The sequence below is a fragment of the Theropithecus gelada genome, chromosome 11 (genome assembly GCF_003255815.1).
Source record: "Theropithecus gelada isolate Dixy chromosome 11, Tgel_1.0, whole genome shotgun sequence".
In the NCBI taxonomy this organism is placed as follows: domain Eukaryota; kingdom Metazoa; phylum Chordata; class Mammalia; order Primates; family Cercopithecidae; genus Theropithecus; species Theropithecus gelada.
This window is the reverse complement of record NC_037679.1, coordinates 92,951,970-92,978,825: the sequence shown is the minus strand read 5'-3', so window position 1 is coordinate 92,978,825 and position 26,856 is coordinate 92,951,970. Positions and strand designations below refer to the sequence as shown.

Here is a 26,856-nt window from a genome sequence, read left to right as displayed (position 1 = left end):
GATCTCAGCTCACTGCAAGCTCCGCCTCCCGGGTTTACGCCATTCTCCTGCCTCAGCCTCCCGAGTAGCTGGGACTACAGGCGCCCGCCACCTCGCCCGGCTAGTTTTTTGTATTTTTTAGTAGAGACGGCGTTTCACCGCGTTAGCCAGGATGGTCTTAATCTCCTGACCTCGTGATCTGCCCGTCTCGGCCTCCCAAAGTGCTGGGATTACAGGCTTGAGCCACCGCGCCCAGCCAATGTGTCCACTTTTTGCCCTTGACATTCAAACTCCCCCCTTCTCTGCCCATGAACCGGCCAGAGCCAATCAAAAGCTCCAGATACACAGAACCAGGCAGTTGCCAATGCAAAAGCTCTCCACACGCGCCAGGGACTGGGGATTCCCAGAACAGCCACCACAGATACTGACATGGGCCAGAACCCAGGAGGCTCCTCCTGGCCTCCCTGCAGCAGCCACAAACTTAGCACCTGTCCACAAATACTGAGCAAGCACCCTCAACCAAACAGGCAGCAGGCTCTGGGCCACAAGAGGCCATGACCATGAGGGCACTCCAATCTGGCAGTCTCTTATTAAATGAGATAAAACTCCATTCTTCAGTCCCACCAGGACTGCTCCATTTCAAGAGCTCAATAGCAGCTAGGCAAGGCAGTTCACGCCTGTAATTGCAGCACTTTGGGAGGCTGAGGCAGAAGATCTCGAGCCCAGGAGTTTAAGACGAGCATGGACAACATAGCAAGACTTAGCCTCTATAAAAATAAAAATAGGCCGGGCGCGGTGGCTCAAGCCTGTAATCCCAGCACTTTGGGAGGCCGGGACGGGCGGATCACGAGGTCAGGAGATAGAGACCATCCTGGCTAACACGGTGAAACCCCGTCTCTACTAAAAATACAAGAAAATTAGCCAGACGAGGTGGCAGGCGCCTGTAGTCCCACCTACTCGGGAGGCTGAGGCAGGAGAATGGCATGAACCCGGAGGGGCGGAGCTTGCCGTGAGCCGAGATCGCGCCACTGCACTCCAGCCTGGGGCACAGAGCAAGACTCTGTCTCAAAAAAAAAAATAAAAATAAAAAATAAAAATAGATTAGCTGGATGTAGTAGTGTGCGCCTACGGTCCCAGCTATTCGGGAGGCTAAAGCGGGAGGCTTGCTTGAGGTCAGGAGTTCCAGACTAGCCTGGAAAACACGGAGACCCCATCTCTACGAAAATCAACATAAATTAGCTGCACGCGGTGGTACACAGCTGTAGTTCCAGGTACTCAGGCGGCTCAGAGGGGAGGACTGCCTGAGCCCAGGCACCAGCCCGGGAAACACAGCAAGACCCTGTCTCTACAAAAAAATTTTAAAATTAGCCGGGTGTGGTGGTGCTCACCTAGTCTCAGCTACTTGGGGGAGCTAAAGCAGGAGGATCACTTGACCCAAGGAGCTCAAGGCTGCAGTGAGTTATGATGGCCCCACTGCACTCCAGCCTTGGCAATAAGGAGAGACACTGTCTCAAGAACGCAGGGCGCGGTAGCTCACTCCTGTAATCCCAGCACTTTGGAGGCCGAGGCGGGTGGACCACCTGAGGTCAGGAGTTCGGGACCAGCCTGGCCAACATGGCAAAACCCCATCTCTACTAAAAATACAAAATTAGCCGGACGTGGTGGCACATGCCTGTAGTCCCAGCTACTCGGGAGGCCAAGACAAGGGAATTGCTTGAACCCAGGAGGTGGAAGTTGCAGTGAGCCAAGATCGCACCACTGTGCTCCAGCCTGGATGACAGAGTGAGACTCCGTCTCAAAAAAAAAAAAAAAAAAAAAAAGCAAAAACAAAACCCAAAAAACAAAAACAACTCAATAGTGGGCCACAGCCATGATGGCAGCAGGTTCCAGTGAGTAGGTGGGTCAGGCCAAACCAGGTTTAACCCTGAGTCGCCTCTTCGCACCTGAGCGCACACACTCCCTCTGGCTCTCAGGCCTCAGCATCCCCAGCAACAACATGGGGGTACCACTGTCAGAGCTGCTATAGACACAATAATGCCAGTGAAGCCCTGCATCCAGAGCCCAGCACTGGGCGCTCCATAAATGCTGTTTCCGCCAACACTTCGCTACAAAGCTGTGGTCTGCAACAGACAGCATGCTTCCTGTGGGTAGGGGAGTCCAGTCACCTCTAGGACCCTCAAGAGCAGTCGCACTCCAGACCTGTCTAGGCCAAACAGCTGCAAACTCTATGACGCGCAAGGCCTCCACGCCAATGGCATCCGGTAGGCAAGCGGAGGGCGGGCAAGGAGAGCGCTGGCGGACGTCGGCTTCCAATCGCCAATCACGGGCGCCCACCAATCACCGGCACCTGCCCGGCATCACACTCGCCAATCACAGGCATATCCGCTTCAGGCGGCCTCCCTCCAACTTCTGGCTTGGCGGCCATGCCAAGCCTAGGCACTTTAGTGCGCCCCAGAGAGAGAGAGAGAGAGAGGGGAGAACGGTGGAGAGAAGAGGGGAGCGAAAGAGAGAGCAGCGGACCAAAGGTGGCGCGGCATCCGCTACTTACTGTAAGAGTAGCTGCTCACTTCCGAGGCGAACGGGGAATGGGCCGACTTGGGCTGGCCTCTGGCCTTGAACCCCACCTCCATCTTCCTGGCTTTGGCGGCCCTTTTGTGTTTACCTTCTCTGGAGGATTTCAGAGACAGGCCGAGGCCCTTGGCCATCGCCTTCCTCTCCTTCCCCAGCAGGCTGTCGTAAGGAGTCAAGTACCTGCCGCAGCCCCCGCCAGTTTTCGATTTCCCCCCAGCACTGTCCGAAAACTTGAAGGGCGACTTCAACTTGTCCTGCTTAGTGAGGGAGAGGGCCTTGTCGAGCTTGCTTGCCAGCTGCTCCTGGTCGCTGGCCATCTTCTTCTTCTTAATCTTTAGCTGGAGAGGGAAGGTGGGTCATGGGTTAAAAGATTTGACAAAACAGCGTAGTGGGTTTCTGTGCACATGCTCTGCCCAGCCTGGGCTCCAATCCTTCCCCTGCCTCTGTGATTTAACTCCTCTTAGCTTCTATATCTATAAATATACATATTTATATATATTTTTATATATATATATATACACACACATATATATATATATTTAGAGACGGAGTCTCGCTCTGTTGCCCAGGCTGGGGCGCAGTGGCGCGATCTCGGCTCACTGCAACCTCCACCTCCCAGGTCCAAGCAATTCTCCTGCCTCAGGCTCCCGACTAGCTGGGAGTCGGAAGTCACTGCAGCCTCGACCTCTGGACTCTGTGACCCTCCTGCCTCAGCTTCTCTGGTAGCTGGATGAATACAGGCATGTGCCACCACTCCTAATTTTTTTATTTTTATTTTTGTAGTGAAGGGGTTTCACCATGTTGCACAGGCTGGTCTCAAACTTTTAGGCTCAAGGCATTCTCCCACCTCAGCCTCCCAAGGTGTCGGGATTCCAAGCGTAAGCCCCACAGCTGGCCAGCTTCAATGTTTAACTCTGTAAAATGGGGATACTTGTGTCTGGCATTACAAGGTGCTTCTGAAGATGAACTCGGGTAAGGTATGCAGTGACCACAATGTCTGGTACAAGGTAACCACTTATTAAACAGCCAGTGCTGTGGTTACATTAATCCCTGGCCCTGGCTTTCCATGGCACTGCCTGCTGTCTCCTAAGGAAGCACTTGCAAGTGCTGCTGCCAATGGCCTGGAGAAGGCAGCTGGATTAAGAGAGGAGGAAAGGAATCAAGATCAAAACCCCAGATTGAAGCGCAGCTGATATGCCTCAGTCACCTACAGCAGTGCACAGTCCAAACCAGTTTGCCCAACTACGCACAGTCCAAACCAGTTTGCCCAACTAAAGGGGTCAAACCTGCCAAAAAAAAAAATGCCTCAAGTGTTCCTTGGATGCCTGAAGCAGAAAGAACCATTAGCGATTTCACAGATTAAATTCCTGCCTGCACGTCTATTGTCAGCTGTAGTCATTTGTTGAAGTGAAACATGCAGTTTCAAAGCCATTGATGCCCCACGTTTGAACATTTTATCTCGATTTTCTTTAATCAGGTGACATTTCTTAAGAAAAAAGTTGGGATGGTGGCAATTAAAACAAAAGCATCCCTTACCACAATTTTAAAGTAAAAAATATCTGGTGTACACACTGGCGATCGTTCTCTTCCTAGACCCCGTCTCCCTCCTTGAGCCTGCCCCCAACAGCCCCATAAAGCAGGTGACAATATCTTAACTCTGAGTCCATAAACACTTCTTACTTTCTTTTCTTAAGAAAACATGCTTTCTCAGCCAGGTCAACCAAAATACCCCTCAGCCGGGTGCAGTGGCTCACGTCTGGAACCCCAGCACTTTGGGAGGCTGAGGTAGGCAGATCACCTGAGGTCAGGGGTTCAAGGCCAGCCTGGCCAAGATGGTGAAACCCTGTCTCTACTAAAAATACAAAAATTAGCCAGGCATGGTGGTGGGCGCCTGTAATTCCAGCTACTCAGGAGGCTGAGGCAGGAGAATCGCTTGAACCTGGGAGGCAGACGTTGCAGTGAGCTGAGATGGTGCCACTGTACTCCAACCTGGGCAACAGAGTGACTCCGTCTCAAAAAAACCAAACAAAACAAAAAACTACCCCTTTGCACTGGGCTTTATGGGGAGGGATGACAAGGTACATTAGTATTTACAGAAAGGCACCTTAAGTGGATGATTTCAATGCTCTGAAGAAATAAGAAGACTCAAGGAGTTGGCTCTCAGCCCATTACCCCTGGAGAGTTCAGAGAGGAAATTACCATGGCACCAAGCCCTTGTTTCTTAGAACTACAGAATGGCAAAGCCACTCATTAAACAATTATACCGTTAAACAACAGAGCAATTGCATTATTTGGTTAAGAACTTGTATCTCTGCTTGGCTTTAGCAAAGGGTCATGCAGCACACGGAGGGAGATAGCTTTTAGGTCTCCTGTCTCTGAGGCTGTGTTACTTCGGTAGGTCTCTGACCTCCTCTGGGCCTTAATCTCCCCCTCTGTAAAATAAGGATTGGAGAAGAGTCGTCATTCTGGCACTAAGACAGCCACTTCTAAGGTTTCTGTACAGGAACAAGGGGCCTGCAAAGGGAGCGTGAACTCTTAACATACCCTCCAGACACCTCCCTGAAAGATCTCACACACCTGGAAGACTGGGTTACTCACCTGACTGATGAAGTCGGACGAGGCCTCATGTTCATCCCAAGTCTGGTTCCTCCCCCTGGCTTTCCCCATTCCGACGAGGGTATCATGTTCCTCCTCAGACCCCTTGTGTCTCTTTCTTATCCCTGCTCCCAGCTCATAGTCATCTGATGTCAGCAGAGACTTGCTGCTCAGCCTGAAACGCAGACGCACTACAGGTCAGCACCCTGGCCAGACAAGACTTGCGGGCTGGGGTCCACCCTCGTGGCCCTGAAGGGTTGGGCTCTGGACCCTGAAGCGTGGACAGTGATGGCAGAGTGATGGGCGTGGGGAGATGGATCTTGTAAATTACAACAGTGCTGGAATTCTGGGATATTTGTGAATGAGGCAGAATGAGAGTTTAAGGTGAAAGAAGGAAAAAAGCGTTTTCTTTCTTGTGTGCTTTCACGCGTACACTCACACACATCTCTGTGTGGTCAGATACCTATTAACCAAATCGTGCCAAGAACAAAGATCAGAAACGCCAACGAAATCCACCAGGATGGCAGGGGGAGTTTAGGACACAAGTTTACATGAAGAAGGATTCCAGTCTGTCTTCTCCAGCAAGGAAAAAAAAACAAAAAAGGAGCCATTTGCTGGTCTCCGGAATCCCGTGCGCAGTGGCAATGGGGACACAGACATGGCTCAGAAGCCCCACTTGCTTGCTTTAAGCTGAAACTTCACAGGTGATCGAAAGAGCCAATCTGTACTTGGCACTCACTCACTGTGTGTCTTGCACTGTTAGTGACATATATCTTGGCCACAAACGTTTGGTGCTGCTGTATTTTATTTTTTTTTTATTTTTATTTTTTGGATGGAGTCTCACTCAGTTGCCCAGGATGCAGTGCAGTGGCTCAATTTCAGCTCACTGCAGCCTCTGCCTCCCAGGTTCAAGCAATTCTCCCACCTCAGCCTCCCGAATAGCTGGGACTACAGGCACACACCACCACGCCCGGCTAATTTTTGTATTTTTAGTAGAGATGGGGTTTCTCCATGTTGCCCAGGCTGGTCTCAAACTCCTGACCTCAAGTGATCCACCTGCCTCGGTGCCCTCCCAAAGTGCTGGGATTATAGGCATGAGCCACCGTGGCCAACCTGTGTACTTAATTTTTTTAGATGAGAAAATAGGCTCAGAAAAGCAGACACCTGGCCTGAGGTCAGTCACACTAAGGGATGGTGCTGGAACTCAAGAATAGGAAATTTAACCAGTGCAGGCCACACCCCTGACCACCACACACTGCTGGTGGCCGCAGCCTCCTGCCGTCTTCTCCAGGAAACTCTCCCTGCCCCTGCTGTGGCCGGCGAGGGGTATTTCTACCACTCTCCATCCTCTCTTCACTCAGAAACATCCAAGGATGTTAAATGCAAGACGTGGGGGCCTTGGGGCTGTTTTATCCTGAAAAGACCTATGGCCTTCCTACTGCCTCTCCTGTGCCCCCCGAAGGCCCCCCGGGCTCCTCCTGCTTCCTCAGGGCAGGTCTTGAGCCACCTAGCGTCTACCCCACCCTCCTGTCCCAGGCTCAGAACACTCCGGCCCCTTTCCTTGATGGGCCCCTTTCCGCCCGTGCTACAGACACCGAGGGAAGGATGAAGCATCTTTTCTGTGTACGCCTCGCCCTGCGGGAAAAGCTCTCGTTCCAGCTGGCGTTCAGAAAGACCCACACAGGCGCCCCACAAGGCTGCGACCGCCACCCGAGGAGGAGGAGCTTGTCCCCAAGTGCCAGAAGGAGCCAGCCCTGGTCTCGGGGGCAAGCCAGCAGGTCCGGCATGGCGGAGACCGACCCACAGCCGGGTCACAGTCCGTCCCAGCAAGCAAGGCTGGCAGCCCAGCGGGTCCTTCCGCAGGCAGGAGGCGCATGGAAAAGAGGAGGAATTAGGCCCTAGGCGTGAGGAGGCAGGCGTGGCAGGAAGACAGGTGAAGCGCTGGGTTAGGACATAGGAAAAATCTGTCGCAGGAGCCATCCATCCAGCTCAGCACTGGCCTCGCTCCCTCCTGGCCCGGGCAGCACAGTCCGTGCTCCCCGAGGGCCACTGCTGCAGGTAGGTCAGAGCCCGAGGGACGCGAGGTCCCCCAGTACCCCGAGGCAGGCCCCGCGTGGGGCCCAGGCTCCTCCCCTCAAGCTGTGTGCCAGTCCCCGACCCACCGAGGGGCCAGCCTTACTTTCCGCTACTGTGGCCGCTCTTCCCTCTCTTGCGGGGGGGCGACAGGGCGCTCGGGGCGTGGGTCCGTTTCCGCGGCCTGCCAGGGCCTCTGCGTGCCAAGCTTCTATGGGGTTCCTCGCGCCTGTCCCTTAAAAAGAATCACACGCTTGGCTGTGACGCTGGGGTTCGGGCGGGACGTGGAGAACGGGCACACGACGCACACACGGCGTCGGGTCCACGCACACCTCGACGGCTGCTGCGCGCCTGGGGGCCTGGCCGGCTGGGGCGGGGGCCCCACGGGGCGGGCGGGGGGCACACTCACTCGGAGTCCCGGCGGCGCTGCAGCTTCACCAGCTCACGCTGCTTCTCCTTGTACTGGCGCTGGACCTCGGCCAGCCGCATCCGGAAGTCCAGCTCCAGGGCGTCCATGTCCTCCAGGGAAGACTTCATGGCGTACATCTGGGGGAAGAACCGGGAGAGGAGGAGGGGGTGAGGACGCCACTGCCCAACAACGCCCACCGCCCACCCAGGTGCCCCGAGGAAGGGGAGACGGCACTGGGAGCTGGGGCTCGAGTCCCACCGCTGCCACCTCCTGACTGAGGCCATGGCCTCATCGTAGGCAAAGGACCCTGTGCTGGCTCTGCGGGGCTGTGGCAGAGCTCAATTAGATGGCATGCCTGAAGCACAGCACTTGCGTATGACACCTGCTCCATCAGTGAAGGCCATTGTGTCATTTATAAACGGAGGCTCAGTGAGGGGATGCTGCAGCCCCAGGCCCCGTGGGCACCTAAGGCCAGAGCTGCATGTGACCCTGGGCTACTCTCTCGCCACTGGATCACACCGCGACCTGTATGAGGTGCCCGACATGCTAGCAGATGGGTAAACTGAGTCCCCGAGAAGGGCAACCACTTGCCTGGGACCACATAGCATGTCAGCACAAGGAGCTGAATGTAGCTCCGCCCTCTCTGGTGCCAAAGCCAGCCATGCCCGAGCAGAAGGGCACCTCCACAGAGGGGACTCCCACCCGGCCTCAGCCCGCGAGCCCCAGGGAGGAAGCAGCCGGCCACTCACCCGCTCCTCCTTCTTGCGCATCCAGCTGTACTTCTTGTTGGGCTTTAGCTCCCGCGGGAGCCGCAGGTTCTTGAGCGGGTCCACTACAGGCCCATCCAGCACCTCCCTCAGCATGTGGCTGCCCGCTGCCAGCAGACTCTCCAGTGAGGGCCGGGCCACCAGGGCCCGCTCCGCACCTGCAGACAGGAGGCAGGTAACAGGGCGCTGCCGCCACCCCCCCACCCGACCCCAAACGGGGATGGCAAGGCCCAGAGCAAGCACAGGCCCCAGGCCACACGTACCCATCCCCCAAGGTGCTGAGTGGACAGAGGCCTTTGTGACATGCCGGAAGTCCTGAGCATCTCTCAACAAGAAGGGGGGAGAAGGACGGGCACAGTGGCTCATGCTTATAATCCCAGCACTTTGGCTGCCTGAGGCGGGCGGATCACCTGAGGCCGGGAGTTCAAGACCAGCCTGGCCAACATGGGAAAACAGTGAAAACCCATCTCTACTAAAAAATAACAAAAACTAGCCGGCTGTAGTGGCACACGCCTGGAATCCCAGCTACTCAGGAGACTGAGGTGGGAGAATCGCCTGAACCCAGGAGGCAGAGGTTGCAGTGAGCTGAGTTTGCACCACTGCATGCCAGCCTGGGCAATACAGCAAGACTCCGTCTCCAAAAAAAAAAAAATAGGCCGGGCGCGGTGGCTCACGCCTGTAATCCCAACCCTTTGGGAGGCCAAGGCGGGCAGATCATGAGGTCAGGAGATTGAGACCATCCTGGCTAACACGGTGAAACGCAGTGAGCCGAGATGGCACCACTGCACTCCAGCCTGGGCGACAGAGCGAGACTCCGTCTCAATCCATCTATCAACAGAACAGGAGAGAAGGCAGCACGCCCGCCACAGGGTCCTGTGCTCTATTCCCAGAGTACACTGGGCACAGCAAAACCTCCAGAGGGAGGGCCTCCAAAGGCCGAAGGGTACTTCCCAGCAGTAGGGCTCTCCTTTCACTTATTTGTATGTACATTTTTCCGTAGCTAATATACATGGCTCTTATAATCAGAAAAAAGTCCAGGATGAAAAACACAAACCAAGCAGAAAGGTGTAAAAAAAAAAGAGTCTGCGGCCGGGCGCGGTGGCTCAAGCCTGTAATCCCAGCACTTTGGGAGGCTGAGATGGGCGGATCACGAGGTCAGGAGATCCAGACCATCCTGGCTAACACGGTGAAACCCCGTCTCTACTTAAAAACATACAAAAAACTAGCCGGGCGAGGTGGCGGGCGCCTGTAGTCCCAGCTACTCGGGAGGCTGAGGCAGGAGAATGGCGTAAACCCGGGAGGCGGAGCTTGCAGTGAGCTGAGATCCGGCCACTGCACTCCAGCCTGGGCAACAGAGCAAGACTCCGTCTCAAAAAAAAAAAAAAAAGTCTTCTTCCTTCCTCCTGCAACACACAGGTCCCCCCCTTGGGAGGCCACTGTGGGTGCAGTTTCCAGAAGACAGTTCCAGAAATGATTATGCATATTCAAATGCACATGACATCCACAGGCATCTTTTAAAATATAAAAATAAGCCAGGCGCGGTGGCTCACGCCTGTAATCCCAGCACTTTGGGAGGCCAAGGCAGGCAGACAATTTGAGGTGAGCAGTTTTGAGACCAGTCTGGCCAACATAGTGAAACCCTGTCTCTACTAAAAATTCAAAAATTAACTGGGCATGGTGGCAAGCACCTGTAGTCGCAGCTGTTCGGGGGTTGAAGCATAACTGCTTAAACTCAGGAGGCAGAAGTTGCAGTGGGCTGAGATCGAGCCACTCCAACCTGGGCAAGAGTGAGACCCCGGCTCAAAATATATATATATATAAATGTAAACTGGGTGCCTGCAGTCCCAGCTACTCGGGAGGCTGAGGCAAGAAGATCACTTGAACCCAGGAAGGTGAGACTGCAGTGAGCCACAATCACATCTGCACTCCAGCCCAGGCAACATAGCAAGCCTGTCTCAAAGAAAAAACGTACACACACACACACACAAACACACACCAACACAAATCTCAGGCTGGGCACGGTGGCTCATGCCTGTAATCCCAGCACTTCTGGGAGGCCGAGGTGGGTGGACGGCTTGAGGCCAGGAGTTTGAGACCAGTCTGGCCAACATGGTAAAACCACCCCGCTACTAAAAATACAAAAATTAGCTGGATGCGGTGGTGACCACCTGTAATCCCAACTACTTGGGAGGCTGAGGCACGAGAATCGCTTGAACCCTGGAGGCCGAGGTTTCGGGGAGCCATGATAGCCCCACTGCACTCCAGCCTGGGCGACAGAGGGAGACTGTCTCAGGGGAAAAAAAAAAAAAAATCTCAACACTGTATCACACTTTGCTTTTTTTTCTGCTTAATGTCTTTTCTCAGCACAAAGCAAACATTTACCTCATTATTATCAGCTTGAACCTTATAAAAATTGCCATCTCTAAAGGTCAAAAACACTAGAATGTCAGCAATTTTAAATGGTCAAACGTGCAAAGAAGGAGCTGACGCAGAATCATGCGGGGGGCAGGGCGGAGGAGCAGCCTAGAACCCTCTTGAACTGATGAGTTTTGATTCATCCAAGTCAGTCATCTCCCATTCATGGCATTTAGGTTCTTCCCTATCTTTTTTTTTTTTTTTTTTTTAAAGATAGGGTCTCACTCTGTGCCCCAGGCTGGAGTTCACCATCACACATCACCACAGCCTCAAGCTCCCAGGCTCAAGCAATCGCCCTGCCTCAGCCTCCTGAGTAGCTGGGACCACGGGCACATGCCATCACACCCGGCTAGTTTTTTTATTTTTGTAGATATGGGGTCTTGCTACGTTGCCCAGGCTGGTCTCGAACTCCTGGGCTCAACTGATCCTCCCACCTCAGTCTCCCAAAGTGCTGAGATTACAGGCGTGAGCCACTGTGTCCGGCCTCCTGTCTTTTTGTAATAGGAGCACATGGGCACATAGCTGGGACACGTGTGGTAGAAAAAGCCTCACCAATGTGATGAATATGACCAGGTGTGTGCAGTTCTCTCTCTCTCTGATAAATACTCCCCCAACCCTCCAGAAAGGGTGTTTTAACCAGAGATCTTGCTTTGGTCTCCACCAAATTTAAATGAGTCCTATTACAATTTTTTAATTGACATTTCATTTTTTTAATGCAGACGAGGTCTCACCATGTTGCCTGGGCGGGTCTTAAACTCCTGGGCACAAGCAGTCCTTCTGCCTCAGCCTCCCAAAGTGCTGGGATTACAAACGCGAGCCACCATGCCCAGCTGACATTTTCTTTGTGATCTAAAATATCAATTTTTGGCCGGGCGCGGAGGCTCACACCTGTAATCCCAGCACTTTGGGAGGCCGAGGTGGGCGGATCACCTGAGGTCAGGAGTTCAAGACCAGCCTGACCAACATGGAGAAACCCCATCTCTACTAAAAATACAAAAAATTGGCCGGGCATGGTGGCCCATGCCTGTAGTGCTAGCTACTCAGGAGGCTGAGGCAGGAGAATCGCTTGAACCCGAGAGGCGGAGACTGTGGTGAGCCGAGAACCATATTCTCTATTGGCAAAGTTCCACAGACAGACATGACTAATGATGCTGCTGAGGGGGGAGCTTCTCTTCCTTGGCACCATTCACATTTCACTATTCATTCGCATCCCTGCTGAGGGCTGTCCTCTGCCTTCACTGTAGGGTGTCTTGCTGAGTCCCTGCCTTTACCCACTAGATGGCAGTAGTGCTCCCCCCAAGCTGTGACAACCAAAACTGCGGTTGCCAATGTCCCCTGGGGGAACAAAATCACCCCTAGTTGAGAATACTTGTTTTGCTCTTCTTATAGCTTTTTTTTTTTTTTTTTGAGACGGAATCTCACTGTCATCTCACTCTGTCATCTCACTCTGTCGCCCAAGCTGGAGTGCAGTAACAATCTCGGCTCACTGCAACCTCCGCTTCCTGGGTTCGAGCAATTCTCCTGCCTCAGCCTCCCGAGTAGCTGGGATTACAAGTATGTGTCACCACGCCCAGCTAATTTTATTTTTAGTAGAGACAAGGTTTCGCCATGTCAGCCAGGCTGGTCTCGTACTCCTGACCTCAAGTGATCCACCCGCCTTGGCCTCCCAAAGTGCTGGGATTCCAGGCGTGAGCCACTGCGCCCAGCTGCTCTTCTTATATCTTTAGGGAAACTGAGGCCACAAAGCCGCAAACCTGATCAGCTCCCAAAGGCTGATGTTAGATTGAAACCGTCTCGCCCACCCCACAGTGATGCCTCTGCGCCACCTACCCCCGCTTCAAGTTCCTGCGAGACGTGGAGTCTACAATGTCAGGTAAGGACGGAGGGCTGCTCTGTTCTCCAGGGGGGGACCAAGGTACAACTGTGTCACCTCCTTCACCCTCTCACAAACCTATTTTCCCGAAGCTCTTAACTGATCAGACAAGGGATGCCAAGCAGTGAGGGGTTCAGTCATTTCCCCACTAATTTAATATGTGAGAGTCCTAACCGCCCCGTAACCTCAGAAGGTGACCTCTGTGGGAGACAGGGCTTTTGCAGAGGTGGTCAAGTTCAAGTCATGACAGTGGGTCTTAATTCCGTAAGGCTGGTGTCCTACTAGGGTGGAGAACTCTGGGCTGGGTGCAGTGACTCACACTTGTGATCCCAGCACTTCGGGCGGCCGAGGTGGGCAGATCACTTGAGGCCAGGAGTTCAAGACCAGCACAGCCAACATAGCGAAACCCCATCTCTACTAAAAATACAAAAATTAGCTGGACATGGTGGCATGCACCTGTAATCCCAGCTACTTGGGAGGCTGAGGCAGGAGAATCACCTGAACCCAGTAGGCAGAGGTTGCAGTGAGCTGAGATCACACCACTGCACTCCAGCCTGGGCAACAGAGCGAGATTCTGTCCCAGAAAAAATTAAAAAAACAAAACAAAACAAACAAAAACACACACACACACACAAAACCCAGTACCAGGTAGGAAGACCAAGGGAATTTTTTTTTTTTTTTTTTTTTTGAGATGGAGTTCCACTCTTGTTGCCCAGGCTGGAGTGCAGTGGTGCGATCTCCGCTCACTGCAACCTCTGCCTCCCAGGTTCAAGTGATTTTACTGCCTCAGCCTTCCGAGTACCTGGGACTACAGGTGCCTGCCACCATGCCCGGCTAATTTTTGTATTTTTAGTAGAGACGGGGGTTTCACCATGTTGGACAGGCTGGTCTTGAACTCCTGACTTCAGATGATCTGCCCACCTCGGCCTCCCAAAATGCTGGGATTACAGGCGTGAGTTACCACGCCCAGCCGACCAAGGGAATTTTGATTTTCTTCTACCAAAAAAAAGTTTCTATTGAACTATTTTAGTGAGAGAAAAGCAGCAATGAACTTTAGGACAACGGCCGCCCAGTGGGGAAGGGGCGTTGCTCACAAAGGCCAATGGGAGCGTGGCTTCTCTAGGCTTCCTTGAGGGTCATCTGACCATGACAATCAGAAAGCCTTGAAAAATGTGGCCTTGTATGGACCCAACAGTTCTACCTCTGGGCATATAATCCAAGGCAATTCAGAGATATGGACAAAGATTTTTTTTCTTCAAGGATAACCATCACGTTATTTGCAACAGAAAAAAATAAATAAATAAACTTTGTTTTAAAGCAAACGAAAATGCCTGACCATCTAAGACTGGGTCATCGAGGGCCAGGGCCACCACCAGGCAGAAAATTGGGCAGTTCCTAAAACAATGATTTTTTTTTTTTTTAAACCACAGCTTTAAGCTGGCAGCTCATGCTTGTAATCCCAGCAATTTGGGAGGCCAAGGTGGGAAAATCACTTAAGGTCAGGGGTTCGCGACCAGCCTGGCCAACACGGCGAAACCCCATCTCTACTTTTTGTTTAAAAAAAAAAAAAAGGCCGGGCGCGGTGGCTCAAGCCTGTAATCCCAGCACTTTGGGAGGCCGAGATGGGCGGATCACGAGGTCAGGAGATCGAGACCATCCTGGCTAACACGGTGAAACCCCGTCTCTACTAAGAAATACAAAAAATAGCCGGGCGAGGTGGCGGGCGCCTGTAGTCCCAGCTACTCGGGAGGCTGAGGCAGGAGAATGGCGGGAACCCGGGAGGCGGAGCTTGCAGTGAGCTGAGACCCGGCCACTGCACTCCAGCCTGGGCTACAGAGCGACACTCCATCTCAAAAAAAAAAAAAAAAAAAAAATTAATTTAAACCCACAACTTTGAAAACTGTTTAATAAAGAACATTTTAGCCGGGCGCAGTGGCTCACGCTTGTAATTCCAGCACTTTGGGGGGCCAAGGCAGGTGGATCACCTGAGGTCGGGCGTTCAAGACCAGCCTGACCAACATGGAGAAACCCCGTCTCTACTAAAAATACAAAATTAGCCGGGGTGGTGGCACATGCCTGTAATCGCAGCTACTCGGGAGGCTGAGGCAGGAGAATCGCTTGAACCCGGGAGGCGGAAGTTGCGGTGACCCGAGATTGCGCCATTGCACTCCAGCCTGGGCAAAAAGAGTGAAACTCTGTCTCAAAAAAAAAAAAGAACATTTTAAGTAAAATGGTCGGGCATGGTGGCTCACGCCTGTAATCCCAGCACTTTGGGTGGCCAAGGCAGGTGGATCACTAGAGGTCAGGAGTTCGAGACCAGCCTAGCCAACATGGTGAAACCCCATCTCCACTAAAAATACAAAAAGATAGCCAGGCATGGTGGTGCGTGCCTGTAATCCCAGGTACTCAGGAGGCTGAAGTAGGAGAATCACTTGAACCCGGGAGGGCGGAGGCTGCAGTGAGCCAAGATGATGCCACTGCACACCAGCCTGGGTGATAGAGGGAGACTGTCTCAGAAAAAAAAAAAACAAAGCATGAACCGCAGTCAGCCTACGAGAGTGAATCTCAGTGTTTTTGCCAAAGCTAGCAAGAAAGAGGTGGCATCTTTTGTGAGGCTGCTGAGCAGGCCCAGGGATCTGGGAGGAATTGACAGACCACGCCCCCCAACCCAATGAAGACGGTTAAGGGACAGTAAGTCGGCCTTGAATGAGGCCAACAGAGAGAAAAGTCGAACAAGAGGGAAGGAGACAGGGACACAGAGAGAGAGACTAGGGAAGGTCCTGTGTAGGAGAAGAGAAACTTGGTTTCTTGGCTTGAACACCTAGATCCAGCCATACCTGAAATTACCTAATTACTGCTGGACTTCAGTTCCAAGAGCCAATTAATTCTCTCCTGCCTAAACCAATTTAAATAAGAGTTTCTGTTCCTTGCAACCCAAAAAATCCTGCTAAAACACACCATTGATAGAATGCGAAATTTCACCACCAGAAAACCCACAGACCGGCTACACAGTGCAAACACACTTAACATGCCACTCAACAGGACGCTTAAAAATGCTCGAGATGGAACATTTTGTTATGTGTATCTTACCACAATTGTTTTAAAAAATGAATATGAATAAACCACATTCCCAGTTTTTCATAATTTAAAAATCTTATTAAAAAATGTTTAAGGGGTCGGGCACAGCGGCTCACACCTATAATCCCAGTACTGTGGGAGGTTGAGGCGGGCAAAAATCGCTTGAGTCCAGGAGTTTGAGACCAGACTGGGCAACAGAGCAAGACCCCATCTCTTAAAAAAAAAAAAAAAAAAGATCTTTTAAAAAAGTTAGCTGGGCAGGGTGGTGGATGCCTGTAGCCCAAGCTACCTGGGAGGCTGGGAAGGGAAGATCGCTTGAGCCCAGGAGTTTGAGGCTGCAGACAGCTAAGACTGTGCCACTGCACTCCAGTCTGGGCAACATAGCAAGACCCCGTTGCCACAAAAATAAAATTCACAAATCTGCAGAACTCAGAGGTTGCGCACTCTCACCTATCTCCTGGCTCCTCCTCTCCAGCTCCAGCTCTGCGATCTCACTCAGCAGGGTGATGCCGTGCAGGAAGCTCTGCTCCAAGACAAGGCTCTCAGCTGCTTCCAGCTTCTCCAAGGCCTGGGCTCCAGCAGCACCCGGGGAGGGCAGAGGCCTGGCCTGGGGCAGCTCCGCAGCCGCCGCCAGGGCGTTCATGCCAGCCAGTGGGTCCTCTAGACTGGGCAGGAACTGGTCAGAGCTTGCCTCTTCCAGGTAGCAGGTGCTGCCAGGCACAGGCACGGCCTCTTGGGGCTCCAGGCTCGGGCACTGTCCCTCCCCGGCAGGCACGTCACAGTCTGACATTTCTAGGGTGGGCTGGGACTCGCTTGGTGCCACTTGCGCCAGGCCTTCCTCGGGCACTGCCTCCACCACGGGCACCGCCACAGGCACCTCCACCGGCTCCTCCTTGGCCTCCACCAGCGTCTCGGGTGTCAGCTGCACCCCCAGGTCCAGGGCGGCAGTGCAGGGTTCTGTCCGGCCTGGGGAATCCACCCGTGGTTCAGGCCCCTCCACAAAGTCTGGGCACTCGGAGGGCTCTGCGCAGCTCTGCCCAGTGGCACTCAGCGCCTGGGCCTCCAACAGGCCACCTCCACAACCCCCTGTAGGGCTGGGGGTAGCCATGGCTTCCGCGGCGGGCAGTGGCAGTGGCGACTCCAGAGGCGGCAGTTCTGTGGGGCCCTCGTCCATGTCCTCCACCTCTGCCTTCACCTCCCGCTCAGCCAGTGGTTCTTCCTCCGGGCCCTCCCGCAGCGGCTCTGTGATCTTGGAGGGCGACAAGCGGATGGGCTTGTCTTCAGGTGAGAGTGCCAGGCGCTCGGGCCCATCAGCCGGGAGTGGCACGTCGGGGGCCAGGCCATCCGCGTCGGCAGCTGCCGTGGGCTGCAGCAGGAAAGGGTAGGGCCTCCCGTAGTGTGGTGGCAGGGCTTGGAACGGGTACCTGGGCGGGATATCTGCAAAGAACACAGGGGTCAGCATGGGGGCCCTAGGATCTCATATCCCATGTCCCCATTGACACCGCCCACCACCCCAGAGACGCGGGACACAGCTGCCCTCTGCTCACCCAGCTGCAGGGCTGGGAGCTGTTCTAGGTGGAATCTCAGAGACCCCAGGGCCATGCAGCGGCCCCACAGTGAAAAATCAGCCACCTTCTGGTCCCCAGGGTCTTGTGGTCTTGAAGGCAGAGAACCACAGTTGTTTCTCTCGTCCCTTTCCCACTCCACACCCAGCACAAGGCTAGAGCAGAAGCAAACGCTTCATGAGGTCTGCAAAGGCCTACAACGGCCTTTACCCACCTTGTGTGGTCTGGCCTCCACTCCCCACGAACCTGCTGCTCCACCCCATTAAAGCAGTTGTTCAAAACGTAACAGCAAGGCCAGGTGTGGTGGGCCACGCCTGTAATCCCAGCACTTTAGGAGGCTAAAGTGGGATGATTGCTTGAGATCAGAAGTTCAAAACCCATCTGGGCAAAAGTGAGACCCTATTTCTTTCTTTCTTTTTTTTTTTGAGATGGAATTTCACTCTTGTCGCCCAGGCTGGAATGCAATGGCGCCATCTCAGCTCACTGCAACCTGTGCCTCTTGGATTCAAGCAATTCTCCTGCCTCAGCCTCACGAGCAGCTAGGACTACAGGCATGAGCATGAGCCTCCACGCCTGGCCAATTTTTTTTTTTAGATGGAGTCTCGCTCTGTCACCCAGGCTGGCTGGAGTACAGTGGCACGATCTCAGCTTACTGCAAGCTCCGCCTCCTGGGTTCACGCCCTTCTCCTGCCTCAGCCTCCCGAGTAGCTGGGATTACAGGCACCCACCACCATACCTGGCTAAATTTCTTTTTTTTTTTTTTTTGTATTTTTAGTAGAGATGGGGTTTCACCATGTTAGCCAGGATGGTCTCCATCTCCTGACCTCATGATCTGCCCGCCTTGGCTTCCCAAAGTGCTGGGATTATAGGCGTGAGCCGCTGCGCCCGGCCATGCCCAGCTAATTTTTTTTTTTTTTTTTTTTTTGAGACAGAGTCTCACTGTGCTCCCAGGCTGGAGTGCAGTGGCGTGATCTCGGCTTACTGCAAGCTCCGCCTCCCGGGTTCACGCCATTCTCCCGCCTCAGCCTCCCAAGTAGCTGAGACTACAGGCGCCCGCCACCACGCCCGGCTAGTTTTTTGTATTTTTAGTAGAGACGGGGTTTCACCATGTTAGCCAGGATAGTCTCGATCTCCTGACCTCGTGATCCACCCGCCTCGGCCTCCCAAAGTGCTGGGATTACAGGCTTGAGCCACTGCGCCCGGCCAATTTTTTATATTTTTAGTAGAGACAGGGATTCACCATGTTGGCCAGGCTGGTCTCAAACTCCTAAACTCAGGTGATCCACCCGCCTCAGCCTCCCAAAGTGCTGGGATTATAGGAGTGAGCCACTGTGCCTGGCCTGCAAGACTCCATCTCTACAAAGAAAAATCAGCTGGTCATGGTGGTGCACCCCTGTAATCCCAGCTACTTGGGAGGCAAAGGTGGAAAGATCACTTGAGCCTGCGAGATCAAGGCTGCAGTGAGTTATGATGGCACCACTGCGCTTCAGACTGGGTGACAGAGTGAGACCCTATCTCAAAACAAAATACAACAGCAGGGCTAGCTGCAGTGGCTCAAGCCTACAATCCCAGCACTTCGGGAGGCCAGGGTAGGAGGACTGCTTGAGCCCAGGAGATCAAGATCAGCCTTGGCAACAAAGCAAGACACATCTGTATGAATATAAAAAATAAATTGGCCGGGCGTGGTGGCTCACGCCTGTAATCCCAGCACTTTGGGAGGCCGAGGTGGGTGGATCACCTGAGATTGAGAGTTCGAGACCAGCCTGACCAACATGGAGAAACCCCGTCTCTACTAAAAATACAAAATTAGCCGGGTGTGGTGGCACATGCCTATAATCCCAGCTACGAGGGAGGCTGAGGCAGGAGAATCATTTGAACCTGGGAAGCGGAGGTTGCAGTGAGCCGAGATTGCGCCAATGCACTCCAGCCTGGGCAACAAGAGTGAAACTCAGTCTCAAAAATAAATCAATAAATAAAAATAAATAAATAGCCAAGTCCAGTGATGCGTGCCTATGGTCCCAGCTGCTTGGGAGGCTGAGGCAGGAGGATCACTTGAGCCCAGATGTTCAAGGCTACAGTGAGCTGTGATTGTACCACTGTAGTACAAGCTTACGTGACACAGTGAGGATCCCATCTCAAAAAAAAAAAAAAAAGAAAAAGGAATAGCAACCCAGTTCTGTCCCCAGGTATAATCTCCCTGAGAGTAGGGCTGTGTGCCCCTGATTCTCTGCACCACTCCCAGCCCAGCAGCTGGAGGCGCACAAAAGGAAACTGACAAAGGAGAGACAGGCACCAGGCCAAGCTCAGTAACTGCCACCACTGGCCCGAGCTCACCCAGCCTTGGTGCCAGAATCTGAATTTGAACCAAAGTCCTCCCAAGCACGCGCTCACATGCCTAACACCCCCTAGGAAGGAAGAACACAGTCCCAGCCCCCAAAGCCACCTGCTGCAATGCCACCTGATGCAGAAGACCGGAAGAGTGGGTGTGTGTGTGCGACCCACGGAACGGGCGTCCCTGGACCATCATCACCAAAGTAGAACTTAGCGCTGACTGCACACTGAGTATGTGACAGGTGTGGCTCGGTTGAAAGCTCAGAACAACTCGTCCTGAAGCAGTTTCTAATATTACGCCCATTTCCCTGACACTACTGCTGAGAAGGGGCCGGGGAGAGGCTGGATGTGACTGTGGGCTCCTGTGTTCGTCTCAGTGTCTGGTGGCGGGTCTGGTATGCAGGAGGTGCTCCGTGGAGTTGGAATGAATGAACGACCGAATGGGTCAATGAAGAGATGGGTGAGCAGTTTTACCGCGCCAGGGCCAGAGTGAGACCCTGAGGGTCTCGGCTGCATCCTACCTGAGAAAAGGGCCTGGAAGGGGCTGGGGGCTTCCTTCTCCAACTCCAAGTCTTTCTTCTCGACCACATTCTCGGGAGCCTCCTCCTTGCGGGTGATACCTGGGGTGGGTGGCGGGGAAGCGGGCGGCGGGCTGGTGGGGTGGGAGCTGGGGGTGGCGGGGTAGGCATAGGCAGGTGGCTTGGACACGTCCTCCAGCTTCTGGATGACCTTGGCCTTCAGGGCAGCCACAGGGGATGCGCGGGGTGATGGTGGCGGGCTCACAGCCTTGCCATAGGTGCCCGCGGGGCCGGCGGTCAGGCCGGGGGGCTTCCGCGGCAGCAGCCCGGGGCCAGCAGTGGCCAGGCCAGCCTTGCCCGCAGCCTCCAAGCCCCGCTTGCTCCCCTTCTCTTCCATCTCCGCCCGGTGCTCCTGCGCCTTCAACCGCTCCTGCTGGGGAGGGGCCGGCAGGCAGGGTCAGCACGGCACGAGTTCCCTGCCCCACACCCCCGCACCTGCCCTGTCCCCCTAGGGTCCCCCAGCCCAAGGAGAACCTCATGCAGGGCCTGGGGTCCAGGCTGCCCACCCCCTCCCAGGCTGGAGACGGAGGACATTCCATCCCAGTCCATGTGTCACAAGCACAGCATTCCATGCAGAACCCCAAAAGGCAGGGCTGGGGGTGAGGAGCTCTGGTGGGCCCCTTTGAACCAGGGCTGATGGGGGACCTCCACCAGGACCCCGGCCCTGCAGGGATCCTCACAGTCAGGGCCGGGGGGGCCACCCTTTGATGGCATTGGGACAGATGCCTTCATGGAGCTCTCACTACCTGCTCAACCTTCCTGCTTCACTGCATCATCATTTTATGGTCTCACAATGCCCCAAAGCGGGCAGGAGGAGCCCAGGCATGTCTCTTATGAGGAAATGGGAGGGAGTCGGCTCCGTGACCACCAATGCCTACCTGGGCCGGTCAGTCAATACACAAAACACACTAGAGGGCCAGGCATGGTGGCTCACACCTGTAATCCCAGCACTTTGGGAGGCCAAGGCGGGTGGATCACCTGAAGTCAGAAGTTCGAGACCAGCCTGACCAATATGGTGAAACCCGTCTCTACTAAAAATACAAAAATTAGCCGGGTGTGGTGGCGCATGCCTGTAATCCCAGCTACTTGGAGGCTGAGGCAGGACAATCGCTTGAACCCGGGAGGCGGAGGGTGCAGTGAGCCGAGATCATACCACTGCACTCCAGCCTGGGCAACAAGAGCGAAACTCCATCTCAAAAAAAAAAAAAAAATTAGCCATGCAAGATGGCATGCGCCTGTAATTCCAGCTACTCGGGAAGCTGAGGCAGGAGAATCGTTTGAACCCAGGAGGTGGAGGTTGCAGTGACCCGAGATTGCACCACTGCACTCCAGCCTGGGCGACAGAGCAAGACTCCGCTTCAAAAAAACTACACAAACAAAAAACACCAGGATGAAGCGCTCTAAGACAGGCCACTCTCCCGATTACTAAACAGTTACATTTAGCAACCCAAGGACTACACAACGCTAGCATCTGTTTCTAGGAGAGGAAACTTAAAGCCCAGAGAAGTAAAGGTACTTCCCCATGAGCACACAGCCAGGCCTGGCAGAGCTAAGATTCAGAACTGGGGCTCAGGCTCTGAGAGCTCCTTGCTGTATGTACCACCTGGGCCGACTCCTCCAGAGCAGACTCCTCCGGTACCCTATCTTATGGGACCATGCCATCAAGAGACAGCTGGCCAGGCCTCCTTGTGCCTCTCCAAGAGGCCACCTAGAGAGAAGAGGCCAGGCTGGGCTCAGGCAACAGCGGGAGCCCACTGGACTCCTTCAGCGTCCAATCACCCTTCCCCAGTCCCCAAGGCCACCTCTCTGCCTTGGTTTCCCCCTTGTTCCTGCACCCTGCCCTTCCAGGCTCCATCTACCACTGTTCACAGCTCCCTCTGCCTGAAGAGCTTTTCCACAGACGGTTCCAGGTCTCTGTTCCAGTGCTGCCTCCACCAGGAAGCCCTCCCTGACCACCTGCTCCTCTGCTGTTTTCTCCCTCCCTGTAACTGTCTGGAGTTTCTGCTGGCTGACTCATCTGCCTCATCACCCATGGGGCCCCCAGAGGGAGCTGCGCCTCATCCTCCCCGACTCACCACCAGCTGGGCGCTCCTCTGCAGTTCCAAGGCCTGGGCCGCCTGCTGCTGCAGGTACAGGAACTCCTGCTGCCGCAGGAAGTGCTGCTGCGAGAAGAGCTGCAGCTGCTGTGCATGGTGCAGAGGGCTGCGGCCTGGCGGGTACAGGGCGGGCCAGAGGGGTGGCACAGTGGCCCGCTCCATCAGCTCCGCTGCGGGGACACAGACAGTGTGCTGCACCTGCGGCCTGATGCTGCACCACCATGCCCATTTACAGAGGGGAAGCCGAGGCCAGAGAGGGGCCACCCACACAGCGGGGAGCTGGGCTCTGCAGGGCCCCCGGCTGCTCCCTAGGGGCAGGAAGCTTGTCCTGTCCTCCATAGGCCACGTGTGCACCCCAGGCCCGGGAACACAGCCCTGTCCACACCCGGGATGGGATGTCCCCACAGCCTGACAACCAGAGCAGGTCAGCATGCAGACGTGTAAGAGGGCCACTGTGAGGACCCAGGGAACACCTTCTCCCGCCCCTCCCAGTGATCGTTTGTTTTTTGTTTTTTTGAGACGGAGTCTAGCTCTGTTGCCCAGGCTGGAGTGCAGTGGCCGGATCTCAGCTCACTGCAAGCTCTGCCTCCCGGGTTCACACCATTCTCCTGCCTCAGTCTCCCAAGTAGCTGGGACTACAGGCACCCGCCACCTCGCCTGGCTAGTTTTTTTGTATTTTTTAGTAGAGACGGGGTTTCACCGTGTTAGCCAGGATGGTCTCCATCTCCTGACCTCGTGATCCGCCCGTCTCGGCCTCCCAAAGTGCTAGGATTACGGGCTTGGGCCACCGCGCCCAGCCTCCAGCGGTCTTCGAGGTGGATTCGAGGAGACGGTGGCACCAGGTAAGGGGAATCCCAGCCCCCACCCAGGGCTGCCTGTCTTGCTTCTCTTTGTGGAGTTTTTGGGCAGGAGCTCATTGCAACAAAGACCCCAAGGCTTTATAACGCTGGCAACAGATGTTCTCTCTGAACCCCGGTCCGCCTCCCCAAACCCCGGATCTGCCGGCCGCCACCCCTCAGCAGGAGGCCCTTGGCATCAGAGCCCACCTCGCTGGGCACGGCCAGCCTGGCCCACGGTGGCCACCCAGAGGGTCCACTTACCAAAGTGAGGCAGGTGATCGCTGGGAATGACCACCAGCTGGCCCGACTGGGGGTCCCTGACAAACTGGTAGGCCGATGGCAGGGAGCCTCCAAGGCCGGGTGGGAACGCAGGGGCCATGCCCTGGTGCAGAGATGGGGGGCCCAAGCCTAGCAGGAGAAGCCCAGGCCTGAGTCAGTGCTGGGAGACCCCAGGCGGTTTGTCCTCGGGCGGCCCCAGCCCAGCACCATCTCCCAAGTCCTGAACCTCCTGGGGCCTCCGGTGGAGAAGCCAAGGGACAGGGGTGTTCACTGGCTGCAAAGAACCTCACAGAGCCACCCGCATTGGGCATCTGCCCCAAACAGGCATGGCAGAAGGGCCCCACGAGGCAGAAGCCATTATCATTCCTTCTTCGGACAAAAGTGGAGGCCAGGCCCAGGACCCCCAGGAAACAGCAGGCAGGAGTCAGCCCTGAGCTCTTGTCCTGCACCCACCCCCTTCCACCCCTCCCTCAGAGAAGGGGAGAGTCCCTGCGCCCCACACTCACCGTAGGGGTGTCCGGCGAGCCACATGGATGTGCTGCCCGAGCGGGGTAACCAGGGGTGCGTGGCCAGGTGGGCTGCGGGGTCAGCAGACCAGCGACCCGAGCCCGCCAGCGCCGGGCCCCCCGTCACCATGAGGTTGGGGTTCAGGCCGTTAGGAGCACAGCTGGTAGGGTGCAGGCGGGCCAGGTCAGCCAGCTCCTTACTCTCTCTGGAAGGAGGATCACAGGTGTCAGCGACAGCTCGGACAGCCAGGGGACGAGAGGGAGAAGGGGGTTGCCCCAAGGAACTGTCTGCCACCAGGCCATGAGTCAGGACAACCACTGCTCGGAACTGAAGGGCCTCCCAGGGCCTTCCAGACTCACTGGAAGGGGTTGTGGGGTCATCTGGCCTGGGCAGGGCTGGCCCAGTGCTGAGGATCAGGGCAGCTCCCACTCTCAGTACCACAGCATCCGTGGGTCAAGGGGCGAAGCCCACCTGGGGTCATCCAGCTGCCCCTCACCTCCAGGGGCTCCTAGACACCCCCCAGACCCTCAGTCTCCCCCGATGCCCTCACCTGAGCAGCTTCTCCTGATCCCGGTCCAGCCGCGCCCCGAGCAGCCGTTCCTCTCGGTGTCTGGCCCGGTCGTCCACACAGTCCTCATCTGCTCGGCCATGTCCTGCAGGGGGACAGGCGGAAGTGAGCCCCCAGCCAGCACCCAGCCCACCCCAGACCCACTGGTCCCACTGCCCTCACCCCTCCCTGGGCCCCCCAGAGCCCCAACGGTCCTGCACAGCCATCTGTGCAGTGCCTTCACCCCAACATCTTTCCTTATGACACACCAAGCTCCCCCAAACCCCAATCGGGGTTTCTCAGGGCCAGGAATCATCCATCCCTTCTGTCATCCCCCATCCAAAAGGCCTATGTCCCCTAGACAGGCAACCGTGGCAATAATTAGAACAACAGCCATGGATATTATAAGAAAATGTCATAAAACCTGTCACATAACAATGAAACGTGAGGCTAGGTACACTTGCTAATGCTATTTTACTTTTATTTTTTTTTTACTGGAGAGGGAGTCTCGCTCTGTCGCCCAGGCTGGAGTGCAGTGGCGTGATCTCAGCTCACTGCAAGCTCCGCCTCCCAGTTCACGCCATTCTCCTGCCTCAGCCTCCCGAGTAGCTGGGACTACAGGCGCCCGCCACCACGCCCGGCTAATTTTTTAAATATTTTTAGTAGAGACGGGGTTTCACGGTGTTATCCAGGATGGTCTCGATCTCCTGACCTCATGATCCACCCATCTTGGCCTCCCAAAGTGCTGGGATTACAGGCACCGCTCCCAGCCACTAATGCTGTTTTAACGATGGGAAAGCAGATTCTGAGCTGGGGTTTGGTGAGGATAGGGCAGAGTCCAAATGGAAAAAAAACGACAACCCAAAAACTACCCAGACCTAGGTCACATTAAGCCAGGCTGTGGTCCCAACCATGCAGGCCTGTGTGTCCCAAGACAGTTTAAATACACATGGCTAGCCGCGCAAGGTGGCTCACGCCTGTAATCCCAGCACTTTGGGAGGCCAAGGGGGGTGCGGATCACCTGAGGTCAGGAGTTCGAGACCAGCCTAGCCAACATGGCGAAATCCCATCTCTACTAAAAAAATACAAAAATTAGCCGGACGTAGTGGTGTGCGCCCTGCAATCCCAGCTACTCGGGAGGCTGAGGCAGGAGAATCATTTGAACCCAGGAGGCAGAGGTTGCAGTGAGCCGAGATTGCGCCAGTGCACTCTAGCCTGGACGACAGACAAAATGAGACTCCATCTCAAAAAGAAAAAAAAAAAAACAAATAAAAATTTAGACAGGCATAGTGGCATGCACCAGTAGTCCCAGCTACTCAGGAGGCCGAGGTGGGAGGATCGCTTGTGCCTAGGAAGTCGAGGCTGCAGCGATTCCCTATCATGATTGCACCACTTCACTCCAGCCTGGGTGACAGAGCGAGACCCAGACTCTAAAGAAAAAATAATTCAGACAGAAAAGTAAACCCAAAGAACATTATCCACTTGGGTGGAGGGGGTGGCCTTGGCCCCCAGAGTGGGAGATGCCACCAGGCTCACCCATCCCTGTCCCTCCCCATGGCCAGCCCCTGAGTCCCAGGCCTGGCACATGGATGGTCACCAGAGGAGAGGGGACGGGGAGTGGTGGAGTGGCAGGAGCCCCGTCTGTCCCTCTCGGTCCCTCCTCGTCCCTGCCACCCTGCCCTGGCCCCTCTTTGAGTGTTTAACACTATGAGCCAGAGATGGGACACACCAGACAGGCGAGGGCACGGGAGGAAGCTGAGCACCACGGCAGAGGCCACCAGGTGTGCAGCTCGGAAACCTGCCCGTCGGCTCCCGGATGCCACTCGCACAGGCTGAGGCATGGTTGATACTCCCCTCGGGGCCGGCCTTCCCAGGGCTGCCAGGAAGAGGGGTGGGCTGGGAGCTAGGTCCTCCTACCCAGGGCTGCTGCGGGCAGATACCGGCCATCAGCCACCCCCAAGGGCCCAGTCCAGCACTGCCAGCAGCAGTGTCAGGGGCTCAGCCCCCAGCACAGAGACACTATCCTTCTGCTGGAGACAAGGTCCCCACCCAGCTGCCCTAGCTGGGGTCTACAGCGGCTCCACAGCCATGACCCTAATGGGTGAGGAACCTTGGAATCAAGCGTCTCCTCTCATCTCTCCCTTCCCACACCCCCAAATACCGGGAGCTCCTAATGAGCAGTGCCCCAGGCCCAGCAGAATGGCTCACACCTGTAATCCCAGCACTTTGGGAGGCCGAGGTGGGAGGATCACTGGAGTCCAGGAGTTTGAGACCAACCTGGGGAACACAGTGAGTCCCCACCTCTACAAAAACATAAAAAATTAGCCAGGAGGAAGGTGGGAATCCACCCATCT

The 26,856-nt window shown here is 55.1% G+C and overlaps 1 protein-coding gene across 1 annotated transcript in view; it reads right to left on the bottom strand.

Annotated features, from left to right (window-relative positions):
• Positions 1 to 26,343, bottom strand: part of TNRC18 (trinucleotide repeat containing 18) — a 78,426-nt gene extending 52,083 nt beyond the window's left edge. The window contains exons 1-12 of the mRNA XM_025402862.1: positions 26,232 to 26,343; positions 24,506 to 24,608; positions 23,955 to 24,160; positions 23,431 to 23,577; positions 22,310 to 22,500; positions 20,178 to 20,607; positions 16,211 to 17,197; positions 8,377 to 8,552; positions 7,628 to 7,764; positions 7,325 to 7,453; positions 5,149 to 5,320; positions 2,528 to 2,888 (exon numbers count right to left, since the gene is read on the bottom strand). Of these exons, the coding sequence (XP_025258647.1) occupies positions 2,528 to 2,888; positions 5,149 to 5,320; positions 7,325 to 7,453; positions 7,628 to 7,764; positions 8,377 to 8,552; positions 16,211 to 17,197; positions 20,178 to 20,607; positions 22,310 to 22,500; positions 23,431 to 23,577; positions 23,955 to 24,160; positions 24,506 to 24,608; positions 26,232 to 26,343 (3,151 nt within the window). The remainder of the gene's footprint in view (positions 1 to 2,527; positions 2,889 to 5,148; positions 5,321 to 7,324; positions 7,454 to 7,627; positions 7,765 to 8,376; positions 8,553 to 16,210; positions 17,198 to 20,177; positions 20,608 to 22,309; positions 22,501 to 23,430; positions 23,578 to 23,954; positions 24,161 to 24,505; positions 24,609 to 26,231) is intronic.
• Between the last annotated feature and the right edge of the window lie 513 nt (positions 26,344 to 26,856).